Genomic DNA, 20,529 nt, shown 5'->3' on the forward strand with positions numbered 1-20,529 from the left:
ATATATATATATATATATATATATATATATATACATACATACATACATATACATACACACACACATACTACAGTTCACCTTTAAATAGTTTAATGTGTCTATTAATGAACATACCTCTTTCAATAAGCGTACACTAAAACTACATGCTTATAACATGTGCCTTCGGCAAATTTACTTCTTGCTAGGCACAATTTCAATTAGATCTTTACTTTAAAGGAAAACGGATTTAATTAAAAATGATGGTTCTTTCCTTATTTTCACTCCATAAATACCGCTTTAAGCACTTTAGTAATGCACTCTAAGGATTTATTCTCCAATGTTTAATAACGGTAAATCTATTTTAGATGCAGACAGATTTCTGTCGAACAAAGCTCCTGCAAAGTAAGCTTGGTATCCTTTCTTTTAATTGTATTATTACTTTCATCAAACTGTTATCACATATGGACCTTTCTCTCACCACGGTGGTAATACAATGTGTTTCAGTTCTGAATTAACTTTTTCATTGGGTTTAATAGAAAAGTCTAATCTCTACCTTTAATTAGGTCCTGTTAGTTTGCTATAAGAATCACTAATTGCAATGGTGGCCTGTAGAATTTGCATCATTGTCTGCATGAAATGCAGTAAATTGTTATACTGAACTCTCTGCATTGACTGAGTAGTACTGAGTAACCCTGTATTATGACCAACTGTGCAGCAAATCTTATAAGGTGTTTGCTGTTACTGTTACCACACTCCCCCACCACTGCAATTCCCTGTTGGAGTCTCATGAAAGTCTTATGCAACTAATGACTTTCTGAAAGTTGGTATAAGTATAGGGCTAAGCATGCCTCCCACGTAGCAATGACTGGGCCCAGTAACAGCTCTCTCTTTATCACCAAACTCTGAATTGTGGGAAGGAGATAGGCAATACCTAAAAATACCAGACTCGTGATGCAGAGAGCACAGTGAGGTAAGGCCTTATAATGCTTTACAGTCTATGTATTAGTTTGCTTCCTGTTGCCAAGTACAGCATGAAAATTAAATTGTGCGTGAAGCCAAAACTTTTTTTAACATTTATTTAAAGAAGGGAAGGATTAAAACCCCTGCCAGTTTATTTTTTGCTATCTGTGTCCCATTCTAAAGATTTTCTTTCACTTCCTAACCTGTTAACACAACAGGAAATGAGAGGACATCTCTACAAAGTGAGGGGAAGTCACCTCTTTCACAGCTGTCACCGAAACAGGTGTCCCCACTCTCACCTCCTGTTCTAGTGGCAACTGTAACATTTTGGATTTCCCTTACCTTCTGTGACAATGTCACCAGGACAAAAAAAGAGAGGGGTAGAGAAAATAATAAAAAAACTCAACAGAAGTTCTCACGTTTAATACAGGTGAATGGACTGCATTAGACTTGATAACGACAGCCAGATCCCAGAGCAGAAGAAGCTGCATGGACCGGTTTAGTAGAACTGAGGATCAGGTGAGTATATCTATTTTAGCCCCTAGAGAAAAACCAGCACTTAACCCCTTGCAGTGCAGGGGTAGCCCTACTGTAAGAGTTAACTTTTTACATTCCTGAAGTCTCTCTTTAAAACGATCAATAATATAGTCCAAATAACCCCGCTTGTCCACCTGTTCATATCTAAGCACATAGTAGCAGACCTCAAATCAGCCCTTACCTAAAGCTGGTCAGACACCAGTAGAATATTGTTCGAAAATGTTCAATTTGCAGAGCATTAGTTTGATTTTGTAATGGTTAGTGGGGGCCTAATCGATGTTTGTTTTCGACCCTTGTAGTGACAAAGAAAATGAAAGGAGCAGTATGGATTTTTTTTTCTAATTTCTTATCTAAATGAACTAAATTCTAAAATCTGAATGTGTTTTGTGTTTGGTAAAATCTTGCATATTGTAATGTGCATATGCTAGGCACAAAAGAAACATGTTTAATATGTCTGGAATTCCATTCAAGTAGAAGGGCCGGATGACATATTTAAGGGTTTTCCAATTAAATGAGTTGACTCAATGATGGCAAGAGCGAATGTTTTGACAAACTATTTCAAAGGAATATTCAAATCAACTTCTGAAAGTGTATGGCCAGCCTAATTTTCAGGTTCCTAGTATGCATTTCTTCCTGATTCTATTTACATTGGATTCCCAGTCAGTCGGTTGAGCAGTACTGCCCAGGCAGCCAATCTATGCATTGATTATAATGGACTGCTCAGTTTACTAAAATCTATTAATCTATGTCAGCCCATTATAGTAATAGACTTAAGGTGTGTCTATGCAGAACTGCTTAATCCAATGGCAAAGAATCCAATGTATACAAACCCAGGAGAAAATTAGGTATGGGCTAATCTGAGGTCTGATATTATGTATTTAGATAAGTCCCCAGAGGGCAAGCAGTAATGGGACAACTGAGACTAAACTGACTAAATAGTTTAGGGCCTGTTCACACCAGATGCAGTGCATTGGGGCCTGATTCTAGCCAGAACGCACTGCCTCGCATTGCGGCCAGCTCACTTTTCCGGTTGCAATGTGAACGGCCGCATGGGATTGCAAAGCACATTATGCCTATGGTCCGGTCCGGTGCGATCAAAATAGTGCTGGGAGCATTTTGATCGCGCCGGACCGCAGGCATAATGTGCCTTGCGATCCCGTGCAGCTGATCGCATTGTGGCCGGAGGGCGTGGCTAGGGTGCCATTCACTTCAATGGCCCGCCACGCCGCTTCCTGCCCCACAAAAAGTAAATGTCCTCCTGTGATCCAAAAAAGAAGTAAAGCCAAAAAAAGATTTGCATTTACTTCTCTTTACGAGTACCCTAAAGACTGCCAGTGTGCAAATTCACAAGACTATTTCCTAATTGAGCATTGTTACATTTGTTAAATCACAGATTTTTTGTGTAAACCTTTTTCATTTATTAGGTTAATGTAAATAGATATGTTTCTTATAAAATGTTTAGAGAAGGATCTAGCGTGTCACTTTTCAGTGCTATTAAACTGATGAGCTCTTATGTTTTAATAGCACAAATATGAGTTAGTTATCATACAAAGCTAAGCTCCTGTAACCCTCTAAAATGGAAACTTTTGGGAAAAATGCAGATATATTACGATAGCACATAACAGCTCCTGTGTATAACGGTAACTGTACAAATGTGTTCTGCTTTATGTTACAACAGTCCAAAGCCATCCTTAATGCTGCTAAACTGGAGTCAACCTACAATTATTGCTGTCAACTGTTTACATTGTGTCACTGGAAACTTTCTATTAAAGCAAGTATTTCCTGTAGAAGTGCGGGAATAAGCACTCTATAAAATACTCTAAAATTAGCTGAATTATAGGTTCATACATTTATGGGTGCTGTATATACATTTTTATTTACTACCACCAATAATGGCTTATTGCATACTGTATATTATTCATCAATATACTGATGGAAACCAGCTGTTATGTTGCCTAAGAAAATATGTCAAAGATGGAGGCAGCATGGCTAAGTCAGCCATTTTATAGATGTGAATTCTGAGTCATTCTTTCAACAATAGAATTTGTGTATAAAAACATTACATCTCCAGAGCAAAGGGAATTGAGCATAAGTGTCAAAGATGTATGTGGGAAAAATAAGCACAAATGGGCAGTTTATACATTGATACATCTATACAGAAGAACCTGCAGGTTCTTCTGTATCAATTTGAATAACTTACCCCTGCAATGGGGCTACCGCCACTCTCCAAGGGCTAAAGTGACACTAAATTCAGGAGTTATATCTTAAAAATGCATTTAAGTACCCTATCAACAAAAATGTATCTTATTTTGTATCACTCAGCTGTAGATCTTCAAATCATCTCTGAATTCATGCTGGCACTGTCCTTCCTTCTGGAGGGTGACTACTTTGTTCCTCATGGTCCCCGTGTATGTGTTGTAAAGTAGCCACCGCTCCAAACTCTGTCCCGTGATGCACTACAATCTCACGTTTAGGTTTCTAATTTGTTTTGCAGTGGCTACTTTACAACACACACAGGGACCTTGGGGAACAAAAGTAGCCACCCTCCAGAAGTAAGGACAGTTTCAGCATGAATTCAGAGATTAATTGAGGACCTACAGCTGAGTGATACATTTTTGTGGATAGTGAAGGAACTTGAATGCATTTTTAAGATTTAACTCCAGGGTTTAGTGTAATTGTAAGTGCTTGTTTTGTCTAGGGGGCTCAAATAAAGTGGATATACTCACCTGATCCTCAGTCCCGCCAGGCTGCTAGACCGGACATCCTAAACGTGAGGATGCCAACAGACATTTCACAGGTGGAGCTGAGGGGGAGAGAGGTGAGCGCTGACCGCCATGAGACCGAGGATCAGGTGAATATATCCACTTTATATGACTCTCCTAGACAAAATGAACACTTAACCCTTAAAGTGCAGGGGTAACCCCACTGCAAGGATACATTTTTTACATTCCTGGAGTTCTTCTTTAATTGTATATTTTAAATGCATTTTTTAAATGCACTGTAAGGTATTGAATTTGGTTTGGAATCAGCAACCCACTGTACAGCAGAACTAGGAATGGGAGAGTCAGCACACAAAACAACAAAGCTCATATGCTGATATGGAACTTTCTGATTTATTTTATTGTTATTACCTTATACCCTTTTGCAAACAAGTAGTGCAGTCTTTAGCTGTATGGAACAACTTGCTAGGTATACTTTCCTTAAGAGTGTATCTAATGTATTTAAACATTTTGACTTCCAAGATGGGAAAATAATTGTGTGTATTCAGCACCTTTTCACATGCATGTTTACTACACTGTTAAATACTTCATTTGTATGTAGTCATTATGAGCAATATGCCTTCAAGGTATGCTTTTTCTGCTATCACTTAGTTTTACTGAATGGGACTAAATGGATTGTATACTCCAAGTACAAGTCAAGAGCTGAATTGTGCTTTATCTCCTGCTATAGATTATGGTGAAACCTAAAGGCAAAGAACATCACGAGCAGATAACTGAGCTGTAAAGCACAAGGTCTTTGTTAAGGAGTTAATTCACTCCAATCACGTTCAGTACATGGTAACTCAGGCTGAGTGCATTGGTGCCATTCTAAAATGTGCACTGCACCAAAACACAATGCATGGAGACGGCACTTTTTTTTGTGTTGAGGTGCATTGCAGGCCATTTTGTAGCCGACTGTGTTCCGATGTGAATGGGCCCTTAGAATGTTTTTACACAGCAAATCACAACACCAGGACAATGTTCAAAACACTTTTTGGAGAGAGAGACTAAAAGCCACTGCTACCTTTATGTGTATATAACGTTATTCAATAAGAATTTGTGTGATCCTAATATCTGTAGACTACATAATATTTTTAGTTTTGGATAGAGTAGGGAATGGTGAAAATCAATGTTAGGTTTTTCTTTGCCATTTGTGTCACATTGGTATGATATTCCTTCACTTCCTGTCCAATAGACACATCAGGAAATGAGATAAAACTTCTCTAAAGCAGGTGAAATCTCCTCTTAGACAGTTGTCAATAGCACCAGTGTCCCAAATGGAACATTTCCCCTCTATTCCTGCTCAAGTGACAACTCAACATTTTAAATGTTCCCTGAATTTGGACCCAGGCTCTCTGTTACAATGGTTACCAAGAACCAGGATAAAAAGTGATGGTGATTCTACCCAGTGGAGACAGACACAGCAATAAAAAAGAGAGTTGATAACCCTTAGCCACTCTATCCAAAATTAAAAAAAAATGTTTTGGCTTTAGATAAACTTATATGAGATGAATTATAATGAGAGAATAACACTAGATGGCTAGTGTGATATTAACACTGAACTGCCACTGCAACACCAATACTACTATCCAGTAAACCAACAGTGTGACGGTAACACTAATACTAAGCACTAAACCACCAATGTTACACAAAATAATGATTAAAAAAATGAATTATTTAAAACATGCACCAGATACACGAGACACCCATCAGTATAAGGCATTCATTAGTGATGTTAACAATGATTTACAATATATTTATATAGTGCTGCTGTTGTTTTAATCAGGGTGTTGATGTTAAGAGAACTTCACACTTTTAATACATCACCTCTTACCAAATAATGTTTTTCCTTTGAAAAAGATGAGAATATTACATTAATAACAGAGTCACACTATATGAAGAACATCGTAGAACTCAAGTACTTAAAAAAAAAAGGTTTGCCCACTTACCCGTAATAGTGAAGTCACCTAAAGCATATCAAAGACAAAAAAAAAGAGAAAAATACAATTAATGAGATAGGGTTATGTCTTACTTAACATACACTTTTAGTAAGAGGTTTTAGTCTTACTATAAAAATCCTAGTTGAACAGAATAATTAAGGTCCATATTCCTGTGTTCGCTGTCATCAATCTTAGCCAATTACGCCCAGACCTGTGATCTTAACTTCCCTTTGATCATGTTTAAGTATGAAAACAAATCAGGATAAGATATACCATGAGAGTTCATGAGAGTTTACCTAATGACTTGAAGCAGATCACAGCATATGATGTGACCAGCCAATCAATTATCACTTTGATTTTCTCTAGAAAGATCATGAGTGTTCCACATTGTACCTTCCGTGGTATGAGCACTCTTGAGCTTAATAAATCCTGGGCACAGGGAGTACAAGTGTCCACCAAATAGACAATTAACAATCGTTAACACATGGGTGACCTTTCTTAAAGTATTCTGCCATATACAATCATCAAAACAACAATAAGTACTTACTATAGACAACTGTTTTTGTGGTGGACACCTGTACACTGCTTTTATGGGTTACATTACATTAGGCCCAGAAAATTCAAGAACATCTCACAGGTTGGACTGGGCTTTGAAACAAGGATCAGAGAAAACAAAGTATTTATAACTTACACAACACACCTGCAGTACTTACCTTTCCCCTTTATAATACGCCAACGTTGATTTCCACTTTAACTAAACGGTTTCATTCCTACTGGCTTACCAAGCCAGGTTGGACAGTGTCATGCAGTTCTAGGTCCTAAACTTGAATCTGACACTGTTGGAATGGAAATGGAATTTGTATGTTCACCCAATGTGTATGAGGGTTTGCTTGAGGTGTTGTGTCTTCCCCCCCCCCAAAAAACCCAAAGTGGTAGGGACACTGAACTGTAAGCTTCTTCTGGGGGATTGCCAATGTTTCGGGGTCATGCAGGGTCCCTTATCAGGGTGACACAGTGATGTCACTGTGTCACCCTGATGAAGAGACCCAGCGTGACTCCAAAACATTGGCATTCTAACCTATATGACAATATCCTTGAATGAAGCAACTACTATTTTCACTTTAACTAATTGAGTGCTGGTAACCTATCTCTACACTGCCACTAACCTATCTCTACACTGCCACATCAAATACTTATTATTTTTCTCCCCTTCCATTGGTCTTCACTGTGCAATCCAGCTTGGCGCCGCACAACATTTATATAGCCTTTCCTTTTCTTAGTGCACATGTGTGCCATGGTCACATTCATTCCTATGAAGGAGCCATATTCCAAAGGACAGCTTTGTTATGGCTCACTCATAAGACTAAAATATGGTGCTTGTGTACAGCAACTAGAGAAGATGGCGGGGATGACCTGTGCCTCCAGGCAGGGCTACACAGTGAAGGTTAAAAGAATGGGGAGAAAGGTATGTATTTGGCACAGCAGGCTGCACTTAGGGGGGTAGGGGGAATGTTTTTAAAGGACAAGTTCTTATCCTTCATCCAATGGATCCATGGATACATAGAAAAAGACTGGACAGTGTACATATTATGTAATATTATGTGACCAAACATAACTATTCCAACTAATAAATAAGCAGTCCCACAAAACTGCGTTGTTTTTCAGTGACTTATCAACCACTTAGCAGCAGCACATATATCTATATCATTTTAATAAACTCATCTATGCTATGTCACATTTCCTAACCATCTGTTGCCTTATTTTGCAGTATAGAGATTCCTATCTGCGCTTTGAATTGTATTTATCTTTAAGCAGTTTCCTTTCCATATGGCTATCTCAACTTTTTTTCCTTGATTAAAAAATCAATTCCCCTCAATTTTCCATGGTCTCATCTATAATACACTAACACTATCACAGTTCTTTCTTCAGAAAATACCAAGGTAGCATCACTGATAATGCAATGGCCAGTGTAGCCGGAGAGTCTCAGAAATAAAACTCATTCTATTTATTCTACCTGTGTTTATTTGGCTATTTACTAGTCCTGCTGTGTCATATTATAAAGATCCTGTAAACGTACTTGCCAAAATGCATTCATGCAGTTCCATATGATGTGATGTAAATTGCATTGTTATTATCTAAAAAACCCTTGGGTGTACAGAAATTACATTCTTAATGTTGGAGCAGAGCATGCTGCACAGAGCATGATATAGTGTTATGAGGTCTGTGTGATTTGCAAATTACTTTACAGGCTGCACTATCTTTTTAAAAAGGCCAACATCACAAATCCTGTTTATCATTGCTGGCCTTGGGAATAACAGAAATGATCCTGCCTTGAACAGCAGCACCAAAAGAAAATTAAAGGGCATGTCTACATAAATCTAAATAATTTGTTTTGGCAAGCTGAAACTGCTCTCTCTTTTTAGGTATCTCAGGGGTGGAGCAAGACTTCTGGAATCTGAGTTCCAAGGTCCACCCGCCTGCTATGGCAATCCCTGTTGGATTTTTCATATGTGCTACAATATAGAATGTAGTAATTGGACTGACTACATGAAGTGGCAATTATTCAGACTCCATGGGGTTGATTTACTAAACACAAATAGGCTGTTCACTTTACAAGGGAATGTCTATTTTGCAAAAGAAGTTTCACTTAGCTTAGTTAATGTGGTGAAAATTCACTTTGCAAAGAATAACCAAATCATGTGCAAGGAAAATAAACAAAACAGTATTTTTACTTGCACATGATTGGATGATAGAAGTCACTCACTAAATGAAGGGGAAACTTCCCCTGCAAAGTGCAAATAACCTTTTTAAAGTGAATAGCCTATTTGCCTTTAGTAAATACCCCCATGACACAGCTTCTTAGTTCCCTGAGAGATAAAAGAAGCCAGATTGTAATTCTGACTCATCAATGCATCACTAAACCAAAATATTGGGTAGATTGACCCTTTACATCATTCACCATAGATCTTTTTGGGAAAGACTGACAGCTAGTTCAGGTGAATGATTCCTTCTCCTTAGATTTTAACCACTTGAAGACCGGGGTGTTTACACCCCCTTCCTGTCCAGGCCATTTTTCAGTATTCAGCGCTGCAGTACTTTGACTGGCATTTATTCAGTCATGCAATGCTGTAATGTAATTAACTTTATATAATTTTTTTATGGACCGATAGAGCTTTTTTTTTTAGTGGTATTTAATCACCACTGGAGTTTTTTATTTTTTACTATGTAATAAAAAAAGTACCAAAAATTTAGAGAAAAAAACTGTTTTTCTCTACGTTATGTTATCAAACAGTTATTATTACCCAAATTTTTGGTAAAATATAAAAGGGGGGTCACGTCGGGTAAATAGACACCAAACATGTCAAATTTTAAAGTTTTGTGCGCCCACGAAACCGCTAAAAACGACCATACCTAAAATTGGCCATAGGTGACGCTTTAAAAGCTGTTACCGCTCATTAGTTTAGTGTTAACAGTGAGTGATGGCCTTAGATTATTGCTCGCACTCCAACGTTCACTGTGATATGCAACGTGTTGTGTTATCGTTGTTTTCGCAGGTAGGCACACCTGATGCTGTAATGTAATTAACTTTATATAATTTTTTTATGGACCGATAGAGCTTTTTTTTTTAGTGGTATTTAATCACCACTGGAGTTTTTTATTTTTTACTATGTAATAAAAAAAGTACCAAAAATTTAGAGAAAAAAACTGTTTTTCTCTACGTTATGTTATCAAACAGTTATTATTACCCAAATTTTTGGTAAAATATAAAAGGGGGGTCACGTCGGGTAAATAGACACCAAACATGTCAAATTTTAAAGTTTTGTGCGCCCACGAAACCGCTAAAAACGACCATACCTAAAATTGGCCATAGGTGACGCTTTAAAAGCTGTTACCGCTCATTAGTTTAGTGTTAACAGTGAGTGATGGCCTTAGATTATTGCTCGCACTCCAACGTTCACTGTGATATGCAACGTGTTGTGTTATCGTTGTTTTCGCAGGTAGGCACACCTGACGCGTATTTTATGTTTATATGTGAAATGTGGGTACTTTATCACGAGCAACAGAATTCCGTTGGATGGGATTTACTTATGAAACTAAACCAGGCTGATCTAAGAACTTAAAGTATAGCTAAAGCCAATTTTTATTTTCATTTCTGAGAGACTAGGGAAGAGTTAAAACATCTGTCAGCTTTTTTTTTGCCATCTGTTCAAGAAATTTCCCTTCACTTCCCATCCTGTAGACACAACAGGAAATTAGAGGAAATATCTTTAAGTGCGGCAGTCCTTCACAGTTGTCACAAGTGCCCACATTGGAAGATTTCCTCTTTATTCCTGTTTTGGTGACAACTTTTATTTTCCAATTTTCTCTCACCTTCAGTCCCGGAGACAATGAGAGAAAACGAATAACACAAACAGCTATAAACTCTGACAAGGGATCTTTCCTTTCAACACTCTATCCAAACCAAAAAAAATAAAAAATTCCAATTTAACTCTGCCTACATCATTATATTATTACATTTTATTTGAGCTCTCATTTAAGAAGCCAATTTCCACTGATCCTAAGCTGTAACATAACAGATGGCTACCCAGAGAAGGCCTCAGCATCAATTAACTGCCTGGAATAAGAGGAAATCCCAGTTTAAAGCAGAATATTGTAATAACCCAATCTTGGATGTTAGCAGACCTTGAGGAGCATATTGGCTTCGTTTGGCGGTTTGGGATTAGACAGAATGTTGGATTACTGTCTACAACCCCAAGACTATGGTTGGCTGATTTCAACGGATTTGTGTGTCAAATCTCTTCCAGTATCTACACTATCTGCCAAAATCCAATTCAGTGCATTAATCACACTTCACATCAGTCAATTTCCTTTTTAATTGTTACTAAAACAACTGTTTTAAGTAGGACTGGCTAGCTGCATAGTTCAAATGGGTACCTCTTATAGCACATCAAATACTTTTTATTTCATTCCAAAATGCTAAAAGGCACTGCTGCCTTTACCGAATAAATCAAGAAATAAATCACCAACATAGTTAAAAACAAAACAAAACTAAATAATGCAAAAGCATAAATACAGTGCAGACCGGAAAATTGCAAAAGTGGAAATCATAGGAAATGAAATGCTTACCAAGCTCATTCAACAACAGGGCTGCGAAGAGAACACATAAGAGACAGACACAGGATAAGAAACACAAATGAATAGTGAAAATGGAGAAGATGACCACAGAAAGATCTGTATTGAGCTGGGGAGGCTCAAATTAAAGTCTCAGCAGCCACTATGTGAGAATGCATTCAAGTGGTTTACTTAAATCCACTGACATCACTGAGGCAACCACCCGGCCACTTACGCATGCATATCGGTTTAAGCCACAGAAATAAATCATGTCATTGGTCTTTGGTGAATTAACTGTATCACCCCAAACAATGGTCGATTCCACAAAATGGCTGCTTTACAGGAGTGTGGGAATATTTTTTAATATCTCCTGAGATGTTAATTTTTTTTTCTAAAATGTCAACAATAAGCATGTTGATTGAAAAACTGTACATTTCCTGATAAGGTTTAATGTGATTATTTAAAGTATATGTATATACTGCAGGAAGCATTCTGAAATATAGAAGTCATTTAATAATCCATTTTGAGGGTTTCTGTTACTATGAGGTGTTGAGCACTGTCGCTAGATCTTATTATGATTTGTGGGTTATTTTAGTTATTTTATTGCTTTAACAAATGAATTGCCCTGCTATAATTTCATTTTTGGGCTAAATGTGTTCAATAGTGTAAAACAATCCTGAGCAGATTGGTAAGTCTTATTCTACGGAGTGTAAGTTTTATTCTAAGGAGTGTAGTACTTATGACATGGCCATGAGATGGCAGTGCTGCTTTACATGTCAAACAGCTTGTTTTAATTAAAATGACCAATCATCCACTAATTTACCATTTAACATCTAGTCATGTAACAAGTTTGGCTTAGATTCCAGTTTAATGGTATGTAATTATAATGGCCCTGTGGTAAAGGGTAGATAGGATTTTTTTTTTTAATATGACAGATTGTCTGTGATAGATGCTTCTACCTGCCTGTCAGCACTTTTTCTGTACACTGAGCCGCACATGTGCTGTGGGACACTCCTGTGTGCACGTGCAGGGGTTACCTCATCTGGGCCAATCGTGTGCAGGGGTTACGTCATCTGGGCCAATCAAGATGGCCAAAGACTCCGAAGATGACCTATTAAAGATGGGAAGCGCCACCAGCAGAGGGGAGCCCTGACATAGCTGGAGGGGATCACTTTGCTTGGTAAGCTTGGCCTTGCAGTAGATAAGTCAAGCCAACATAATTTTATTGTCAATGTTTCTACCAAGCTCAGTCCGTCTTTTTTGTGATAAAGATGGGGCTGAGCTCCATTGAAACGACGATAATATTCTGTCACTTTGTGTATATAGTACTAATGTGTATATACACTGAAACGCTGACAATATTCTGTCACTTTGTGTATATAGTACTAATGAGTACCGTATATACATTGAAACCCTGACAATATTCTGTCACTTTGTGCATATAGTACTAATGTGTATAAATATATATACACACACACACACACACACATTTGATTTGTATGTATTACATATATTTGTATTGTATTTCCAGATATTGCTTTCTGCACCCACAAATTATGACAAAGGCTTGCCAAATATAATACACTACATTAGGACATTTTTACAACAATGCTAGGCTCTAATTAAACAACCCTGAAGCCCCATTCCATAAGGTAACATAAACCTCATTAAGTTATCTTAGGGTTCTAATGTAAATGGGCAACCTGGTGTGTTTTATCACATAGCCAAGTTTCTCTTGGCATTCTTTTTGTGAAATCATTGCGATAATTATTATGCATGTTCACTAATTAAGAAGCGTTTGTATCCTACCCAAAAAGCTACAAAACTGTGGATTTCATGCAGAATATGCTAATGGACTAATTCTTCGCTGTAGAGGCATAAACTTTAAGAAGGAGACTTCTTTCCATAATTATATTTTATGTCATGGCATTTGACATATCTATATTAGTCTTAAGTAAAGTAATGACTTGGCCAAATGAAGCTAATGTCCTTGTAAATAATTAAAAACCTGATGGAATAGAAGCTGGATCAGTCTAAAAACCGAAACAAAGGCTGAAAATGTTAATTCAGTGCTGACTTTCAGCTATTTGTGCTTTATATGGTATATGTTATGTAGCTATTGTGCATAATTGTGCAGTATTTGTAAAGGCTCAGTCCACCCAAAATTTGTGCTTTGTCAGATGGATACTACTGGGTTGACAACTTGTTTGTAGCTTATAAAGCTTCCTGAATCCCCCAGTGGTAGAAGCTCCCTTGTTCTCCACCGTGGCCTTTGTGATCTAATGTCAAGCTTTTGGCTCAGCAACTTAAATTCCCAATCTCCGGCCTGACAATATTGCACAAAGCCTGACAGCTTGCAAAATATGTATGGTGATTCAGGTGGAGCCAGGAATTTCATAGAGGACTTCTAATCACTTATGGCACAGGGCACGGTAAGCAGCTTACAGGTTTTTCAACCCGCCATTCTCTGCCCAAGACAGAGCTCTGTTTTGAGAGGACTTGTCTTTTAGAAAGATAATTTTGTGATATGTGTTGTTGGGCAAAGCTGGATTTTTTTCAGAATGCCTCATTTGAAGAGACCCTATAAGGTTAACTAAAACCCAGCTTATAGGTCCCTGCAATAGAAGCGCTCTTATACTCATCTGTCCAGCAGTCCATGTCTCCTACCTCCCCTCTATTCCAGCACTGCAGCCTCCATAGTGTCTTTGGCATTTGACACTTCTGGGGGTGTTGGATGCTGATGTTCCTTCCACATGGCATGGTTTCTTTCTCCTACCCATTTGTCACTGCAGAACTCAGCAGTGATATAGGAGTTGGAGGCTGTAACCATGGCTGGTGGCGGGGAACACAAACATCTGACAATCACAGAGGTGTAGAACACCGATGGAGACTGCAGAGCTAAAATGAGAGGCATGCAGGAGCCATGGACCACTGGAGAAGTGACTATAATTGCTGTTTTATTGCAACGACCTTTCATCTGTAGTTTTAGTTAACCTGACAAGGTTGCTTAATATGTAATTTATAAGGTTCTTATACGTAGTATAGCATTTAACACAAACAAAAAACTCTGAATTTAAAACATGCATATTCATATAATTGTTAAAATCTCGAGCCTACATGCACAATGCCTTTTTATTATTATAAGCCATGATATTAGTAACTTTTAATGTAAGAAACTCCCACAGTTTATGTAATTAATAAAGCGCATGCATATTCTTATTAGTAAATTCTAGTTATTGGCATGTTTATTTATGATGTGAGAGCCACTTCAATCATAATGTATGTGATTGCACGGCGTAGTGGTTTTAAAATGCTTAATTGTTTTTGGTAGGTTGTAGGGTGTGATAAATCTTTAATGTTACCTAGAGCTGACCATATAAAGGCTGTTTGTCAACCATGTAATTACCACATATAGTTAATGAATGATTAAAGGGCAATTTCATCCAAAACTAGAAATCAGTAATGGGTAGATGTTGGAAAACTGAAATATCTGTTTTTTTTCATTTCTCATGGACTCCACCAGCAAGATCTTTGTACCTTTGGTCCCAGGTTTATTAATTTACTATAATCATTAGAAGGAGTCTTAAAATAACTCCAAAAGACCATTGTCTTTGGTCCCCTTCCTCTTAGACTATAAGCTCGTTTGGTCAGGGTTCTCCTCACCTACTGTTTCTGTATGTCAATGATGCTTGTCAGTGTTTCTGACTTGTCTTGTCTAAACAATTGTACAGCGCTGTGGAATATGTTGGCGCTATATAAATAAATTGTAATTTTGGTGTAGTATTTTATCTTATTAGTGGATTTGTCAGTAAAAAAAAAGATTTCTACTTACATCAGAAGGTTGCTTGAAACCATAATGGATCAAAAACCTATATAACAGCTTGTGTTGAATATATCAGCCTCCAGAGACCTTTGATTCCTTTGATAGACAACTATCAGAGGTCTATTTACTAAGCTGCCGAGGGCAGCCGACTGAACAACTGACCCCAAGTGAAGTGAGCCGAACACTGTTCGGCTATTCACTTCAGGCTTGTACGGCTGATTTCAGCCATATATCGGCTGAAATCAGCCGTACATCCGCTTGCTTCGCATGGCTTCGGGTCGGCGGAACATGCTCAGCATGTTCGGCTGACCCGAAGTGCAGAAGGAGATCGACTCAGCCGATCCAACATCTGGATCGGCTGAGCCAAACCTCCGGCAGGCTACTCAATGCTGTTCGGCCTATTCTCATAGATGCCGAACAGCAGTGAGTGAATAGCCGAATGCCGCCGAGCAATCCTGCTCGATACCTCTGTGGTATTCAGCAGAATAGAAAAATTATTTAAAAAGTAGAAACAAAAGAATAGAAAACGATTGGGTAAAACTTTCCAGGGGAAAGTAACTCTCTCTCGGGCGGCCGGGAAAGTTGGGCTATCTGGAGATCAGCGTCCCTGGTTATCTGGTAACCAGGGATGCTGATCTGCCTGTGCAAGCCAGCCGTGATATGACGGCTGGCTCTGCCCAGCAGTGCATAGCAGGCTGTTGGCCGGCCAGCTGCGCCTTTCACCTCGGCTCAGTCGAGCCGATGCATATGCCTTCGGCTCGACTTAGCCGCTCGGTCGACTTCGGGAGCTGTACGGGCTATAGCGAATAGCCCGTACAGCAGCCCTTTGGTTCTATTGAACTGAAGGGGTCCTGGGGGCGAAGCTAGCCGAAGGATCAGCCGAAGCTACGGCTAGATCCGTCGGCAGCTTAGTGAATAGACCCCTCAGTCACCAAACATCATTAATTCTCCCTTTTATAGGGACACTTTGGGGCACCTCAGAATAGAACAGCTGATACATTTTGGATCACAATCAACATTAAAGATTTCCCATTTATAACACAGAGACTGTAGTGTGAGCTGCTGGAGTCTACAAGAAATGTAGGAAACTAATGGGTACCTCATAACCCACTAGTTACCTGCACATACCCAAAACATTATTTTTTAATGCACTGGCTCTTTAAATAAAAGTGTTTAATCTGTAATGGTGGTCCAGCTATAAGGGGAAATTGTTGGAGGACCCTTTTTCTGATAAACTCAACACCATGGCATGGGATTACTAAAAAGCAAAACACTGTCTGTTATTTATAGCATATGGATGGGAAGGCTTTTACATAACATAGACAGTGTATACAAGGTTTACTACTGTGACTTGATTACTTAATATGGGTCTTGTGTAGCATAAGATAGCATCTCTGCAATTATGCAGTTATACGTGACATTTATATAAGTGGGAGGAAAACAGAAAGGGAAATAGGGATGACTATGATGATGTAAAACCACTCTTTATGGTTTGTGACTAATGTATTGTAAGTTGCTTTCGTTTTCCCAGTTAACCCTAGGAATGCTTCTATAATGACCTAACACGTTGTAAAATTCTATCATGGGTCAGTCAGGCTTCCATAGAGAAAGATAAGAGAGTAGTAACAAAGAGCTGGCTAAGCTGTACAGGAAGCGTTGAACAGAGTTCAGATGCTAAGCAAGAGGAGAGAGAGCAAGTTGTGAGAGTTGGGAATTACAAACAGAAGAGGAGCTTGAATTTTTAAGTTGCTTTACTGTTCTTTTTATACTCTCACACCTTTCATTCCTCCTCGTATCCAGATTGGTTCTTCCAGCACAAGGTAGAAATAGGACTCTTTGTCATACTCCTCTCTGTCAAGTATTTTAAGGGTTATGTACTTCCTGTGGGGACACAAGACAAAGGGAAATGGATGTTTGCTGTCACACACATGCTTCAAAGATCATCTAAAGCTTGATGGTTATTATGAGGTTATGAAAAAAGGATTGTGCACACATCCCTTCAAGTACGCCAGAGGGCTATCCACTACATACATATACTGTGACCTAAACAGTTATAGTATGTAGTATAAATACTGTTTGTCTGAAGATCCAATTACAATCTAATGGTAGCATACACAAATCAACTTGAAGACAATCTGGAAAGCTGAATATTTGTTATCTTGACAAGACTAAAGCCCCTTGTTAATGTACGTAAAAGGATGTGTGCATTTGAGTCAATGGTTTGAACAAGCCATCCAAGTTTGCTGAGTCAGACTTAATACTGATGAGAGCTCAGCATGATAGCATATCCCCCACCTTTCTTCTCACTCATCTCCATCAGACGAGGTTCCCCAATCTCAAGGTAGAAGGTCTTGTTTTTCTCATATTCCTCATCATCAATTATTTTCACTGATATGGTTTTGCTGCAAGAAGAGAAGGAAAGATTGAAGAGAAGAAGCATAGAACAAAGCAGAAAGAAAATAACAGGGGCACAAAATGTAGAGTAAGCAGCATCAGGGAAAGGCAAAAGAGCAGGAAATAGAATGTCTAGCAAAGGAATTCCAAAGCAAGACTTAGAACTTAGAAGGCAGCTTAGAACCCAGTCTCTAACTTTCAAATGCATTAATACCTGTGAACTAATATAAAGTAAAACAGAACAATATTATTATCATTATTATTAAAATAAGAATTTGATAGAGTTAAAGTGACTAAAAATAAAATGCATGTCATTTAGTAGCATACAAGGTAAACAATTACATCCTTAATCATAATTAACTCCTTAGTGACACAGCTTCAGAAAATGTTTTCTCTTCTGGGGACCGGAGCAATTTTGCCATTTTTGCTATGTGTTTGTTTAACCATAATTTACATTTTCCTCACGCTTCACACCTACACATACAGGTGAAACTCGAATAATTAGAATATCGTGCAAAGTTCATTTATTTCACTAATGCAACTTAAAAGGTGAAACTAATATATGAGATAGACTCATTACATGCAAAGCAAGATAATTCAAGCCATGATTTGTGATAATTGTGATGATTATGGCTTGCAGCTCATGAAAACCCCAAGAACCCCCAAATCCACAACCTCAAAAAAGTATATTATTACATGCAATCAATAAAACAAGGATTGTACATAGAACAATATCGGACCTCTGAAAAGTACAAGCATGCATATGTACTCAGTACTTGGTTTGGGCCCCTTTTGCAGAACTTACTGCAATTAATTTTGCACGATATTCTAATTATTCGAGTTTCACCTGTATTATATACTGTTTTTAAAGGACAAAATTGTCTTTCATTTGATGTGACATATGCATATATAAATTCTTACTTTTTGATAGAAAAGAAATGAAAAAAACCCCACATTCTTCACAGCTTTGGCAATAATAATGTGTACATAATTAGTGTAGCTAACAGAAAGTAATTCATAATAAATTATTTTATTTGCCCTGATTTATAGGATATATCATTTGTCTGGGATTTTAGTTCATTTTGGGAGTTATAGGTCAAAAAATACAAGGAGTGAAATACATTTGACATTTGAGTGTAACAATTTTTTATTTTTTTTTATAAAAAAACTACAGGGCACTAAGGTTTTTTTTTTTTTTTTCTTAACAAGGGCTTTGGTACTACTCTGAATAGAATACAGTATTTTCCCTACAGCTACTTTGTATCGTTTTTGTAACACAGTCGGCTAGCTGAGCACAGTGAGCACCTGCCATCTGTGTAACTGTCACAGCTCTGCGATGACAGCGATCAGCTCTGTGACCACCTACTCTGTTGTCGAGGGTCTGCCTTGGACCCAGAGGAACCCATTAACAGCAGTAACTCAATGAGCTGCTTCACGGACCAGTGCTTATTGTACCAATTGACGGAATTATCCCGTCGCCAGTCATTATTGAACTGAATGATCGTGACGGGATAATTCCATCATCGGTTGGGAAATGGTTAAGCAATACTTTACACAAAAAAAATATTTATTGATGATGAAACCTTTGAAGGTAGACCAATTAGTATGGGTCAGCTTCTATTTTGAAAAACAAACTGTATGAGTTAAATTTAATTTTAAGCCCAAACATTACTTTAGTTTTTGATAAAGTCGTTTTATTTCTGTGCTCTGTTGGGTACATTTTTTTATTACTTCCTGTCCCAAAGGAACAACAGAAAAGTTTATGGGCCTCCTTATCTTGGTGACAACTGTAACATTTTGGATTTTCCATCACGTTCTGTCCCTGGGACCATGGTCTCCAGGATAAATAAAGAGGGCAAATCTCCCCAGCATGGACACAGACAGCTTCAAAACGTGACAAAGGTTCTTCTAACCCTTCCCAATTCTATCCAAAACTATATAAAACATTTTGGCTTCAATTATACATTAAATAAGAGCTTTACGTTTGTATAAACATATGTAAGAGCCTTGTACCAAAAAACCAGCAAACAATTTGATAGTCTTAAGCTGGCCATACACTGTAATATTTTCTTCATTCAACCCGTGGGCTGAACAAAGAGAATATAAAAGATTCCTCCCTCAACGCTTACGATCGCTTGCCGAGGAGTCTCCCAATGTCTTCATTGTATTCTGACTGATTCTTGATGTGCTTTGTGTAATTCTTCTAGAGCTGCACAATAATACCCCATTAAAGATGGTCTTGTATCAGCCACCCTGTAGTTTTCTGCTGGTAGCCTGTAGTGGGTGGACCAACTGGGTCCCACTCACTCCTTTCTGCACAGGCTATATGCAGCTTGGTGCTGATGTCACTGCTACTTTTAAAAAGGAATATCTGGGTTTGCAAAATGCATTTGGAGCACAGGCACAAGGATTTACATGACTGTGTCATCTCAGAGCCATCATCTCTGTCCAGGAAGTAGATGGTGATCCTGGACTATGCGTGAACAAACTTATCTCTGTCCTCCTGAAGAAAAAAAGCAGATAGAGCCTTTCTGAGAAGGGGGGTGAATGCTATGATCTCTGCTAAAGTAGCAGTGTTACACTAACATGTTAGTTAGCATCCATGCACAGAATATGAAAATATACTATATATCTGATGATGAACCTAAAGCTGTGGGATGCTAAATTGAGTTACAAAAATGGCCGAGGCCTAACTCTACTCAGAAATAGAAAAACATAATCATTCGGCTATGGAAGTCTACCATGTTGTTTTTGTCTGGCAGAGAAATGAAGGAAGACATTACAGCTGGAAGAAGGAAAGAAGCAAATTAACTGGCAGAATTTCACCGGATAACATAAAGCTGGCAAATTAAGGCATTAAAGGAGCTAATTATTTTGTTATTGGCTATTGTGCTGCAAGTATTACGTACTTCAGGCAATGTACCTCCAGCCAATAAACATCCCATCTTACTGTCATTTAAACAGGGAGATAGTGGAGGAAAATAGACTTTTAGTGCTGATTTTGATCCGGTTCTACATACAGTCG

General features: G+C 38.1%; 1 protein-coding gene across 2 annotated transcripts in view; it reads right to left on the reverse strand.

The window, feature by feature from the left end:
• The window catches only part of SLC8A1 (solute carrier family 8 member A1), a 315,793-nt gene that overhangs the window by 56,728 nt on the left and 238,536 nt on the right, over positions 1–20,529 (reverse strand). Inside the window, exons 3-6 of one of the 2 annotated variants that reach the window (XM_018558826.1) lie at positions 17,406–17,512; positions 11,303–11,323; positions 6,185–6,202; positions 6,070–6,084 (exon numbers count right to left, since the gene is read on the reverse strand). In XM_018558826.1, the coding sequence (XP_018414328.1) occupies positions 6,070–6,084; positions 6,185–6,202; positions 11,303–11,323; positions 17,406–17,512 (161 nt within the window). The remainder of the gene's footprint in view (positions 1–6,069; positions 6,085–6,184; positions 6,203–11,302; positions 11,324–17,405; positions 17,513–20,529) is intronic. The other variant, XM_018558827.1, reaches the window with a different exon arrangement.

The sequence above is a fragment of the Nanorana parkeri genome, unplaced genomic scaffold (assembly GCF_000935625.1).
Source record: "Nanorana parkeri isolate BGI_ZX_2015 unplaced genomic scaffold, ASM93562v1 scaffold361, whole genome shotgun sequence".
Taxonomy (NCBI): domain Eukaryota; kingdom Metazoa; phylum Chordata; class Amphibia; order Anura; family Dicroglossidae; genus Nanorana; species Nanorana parkeri.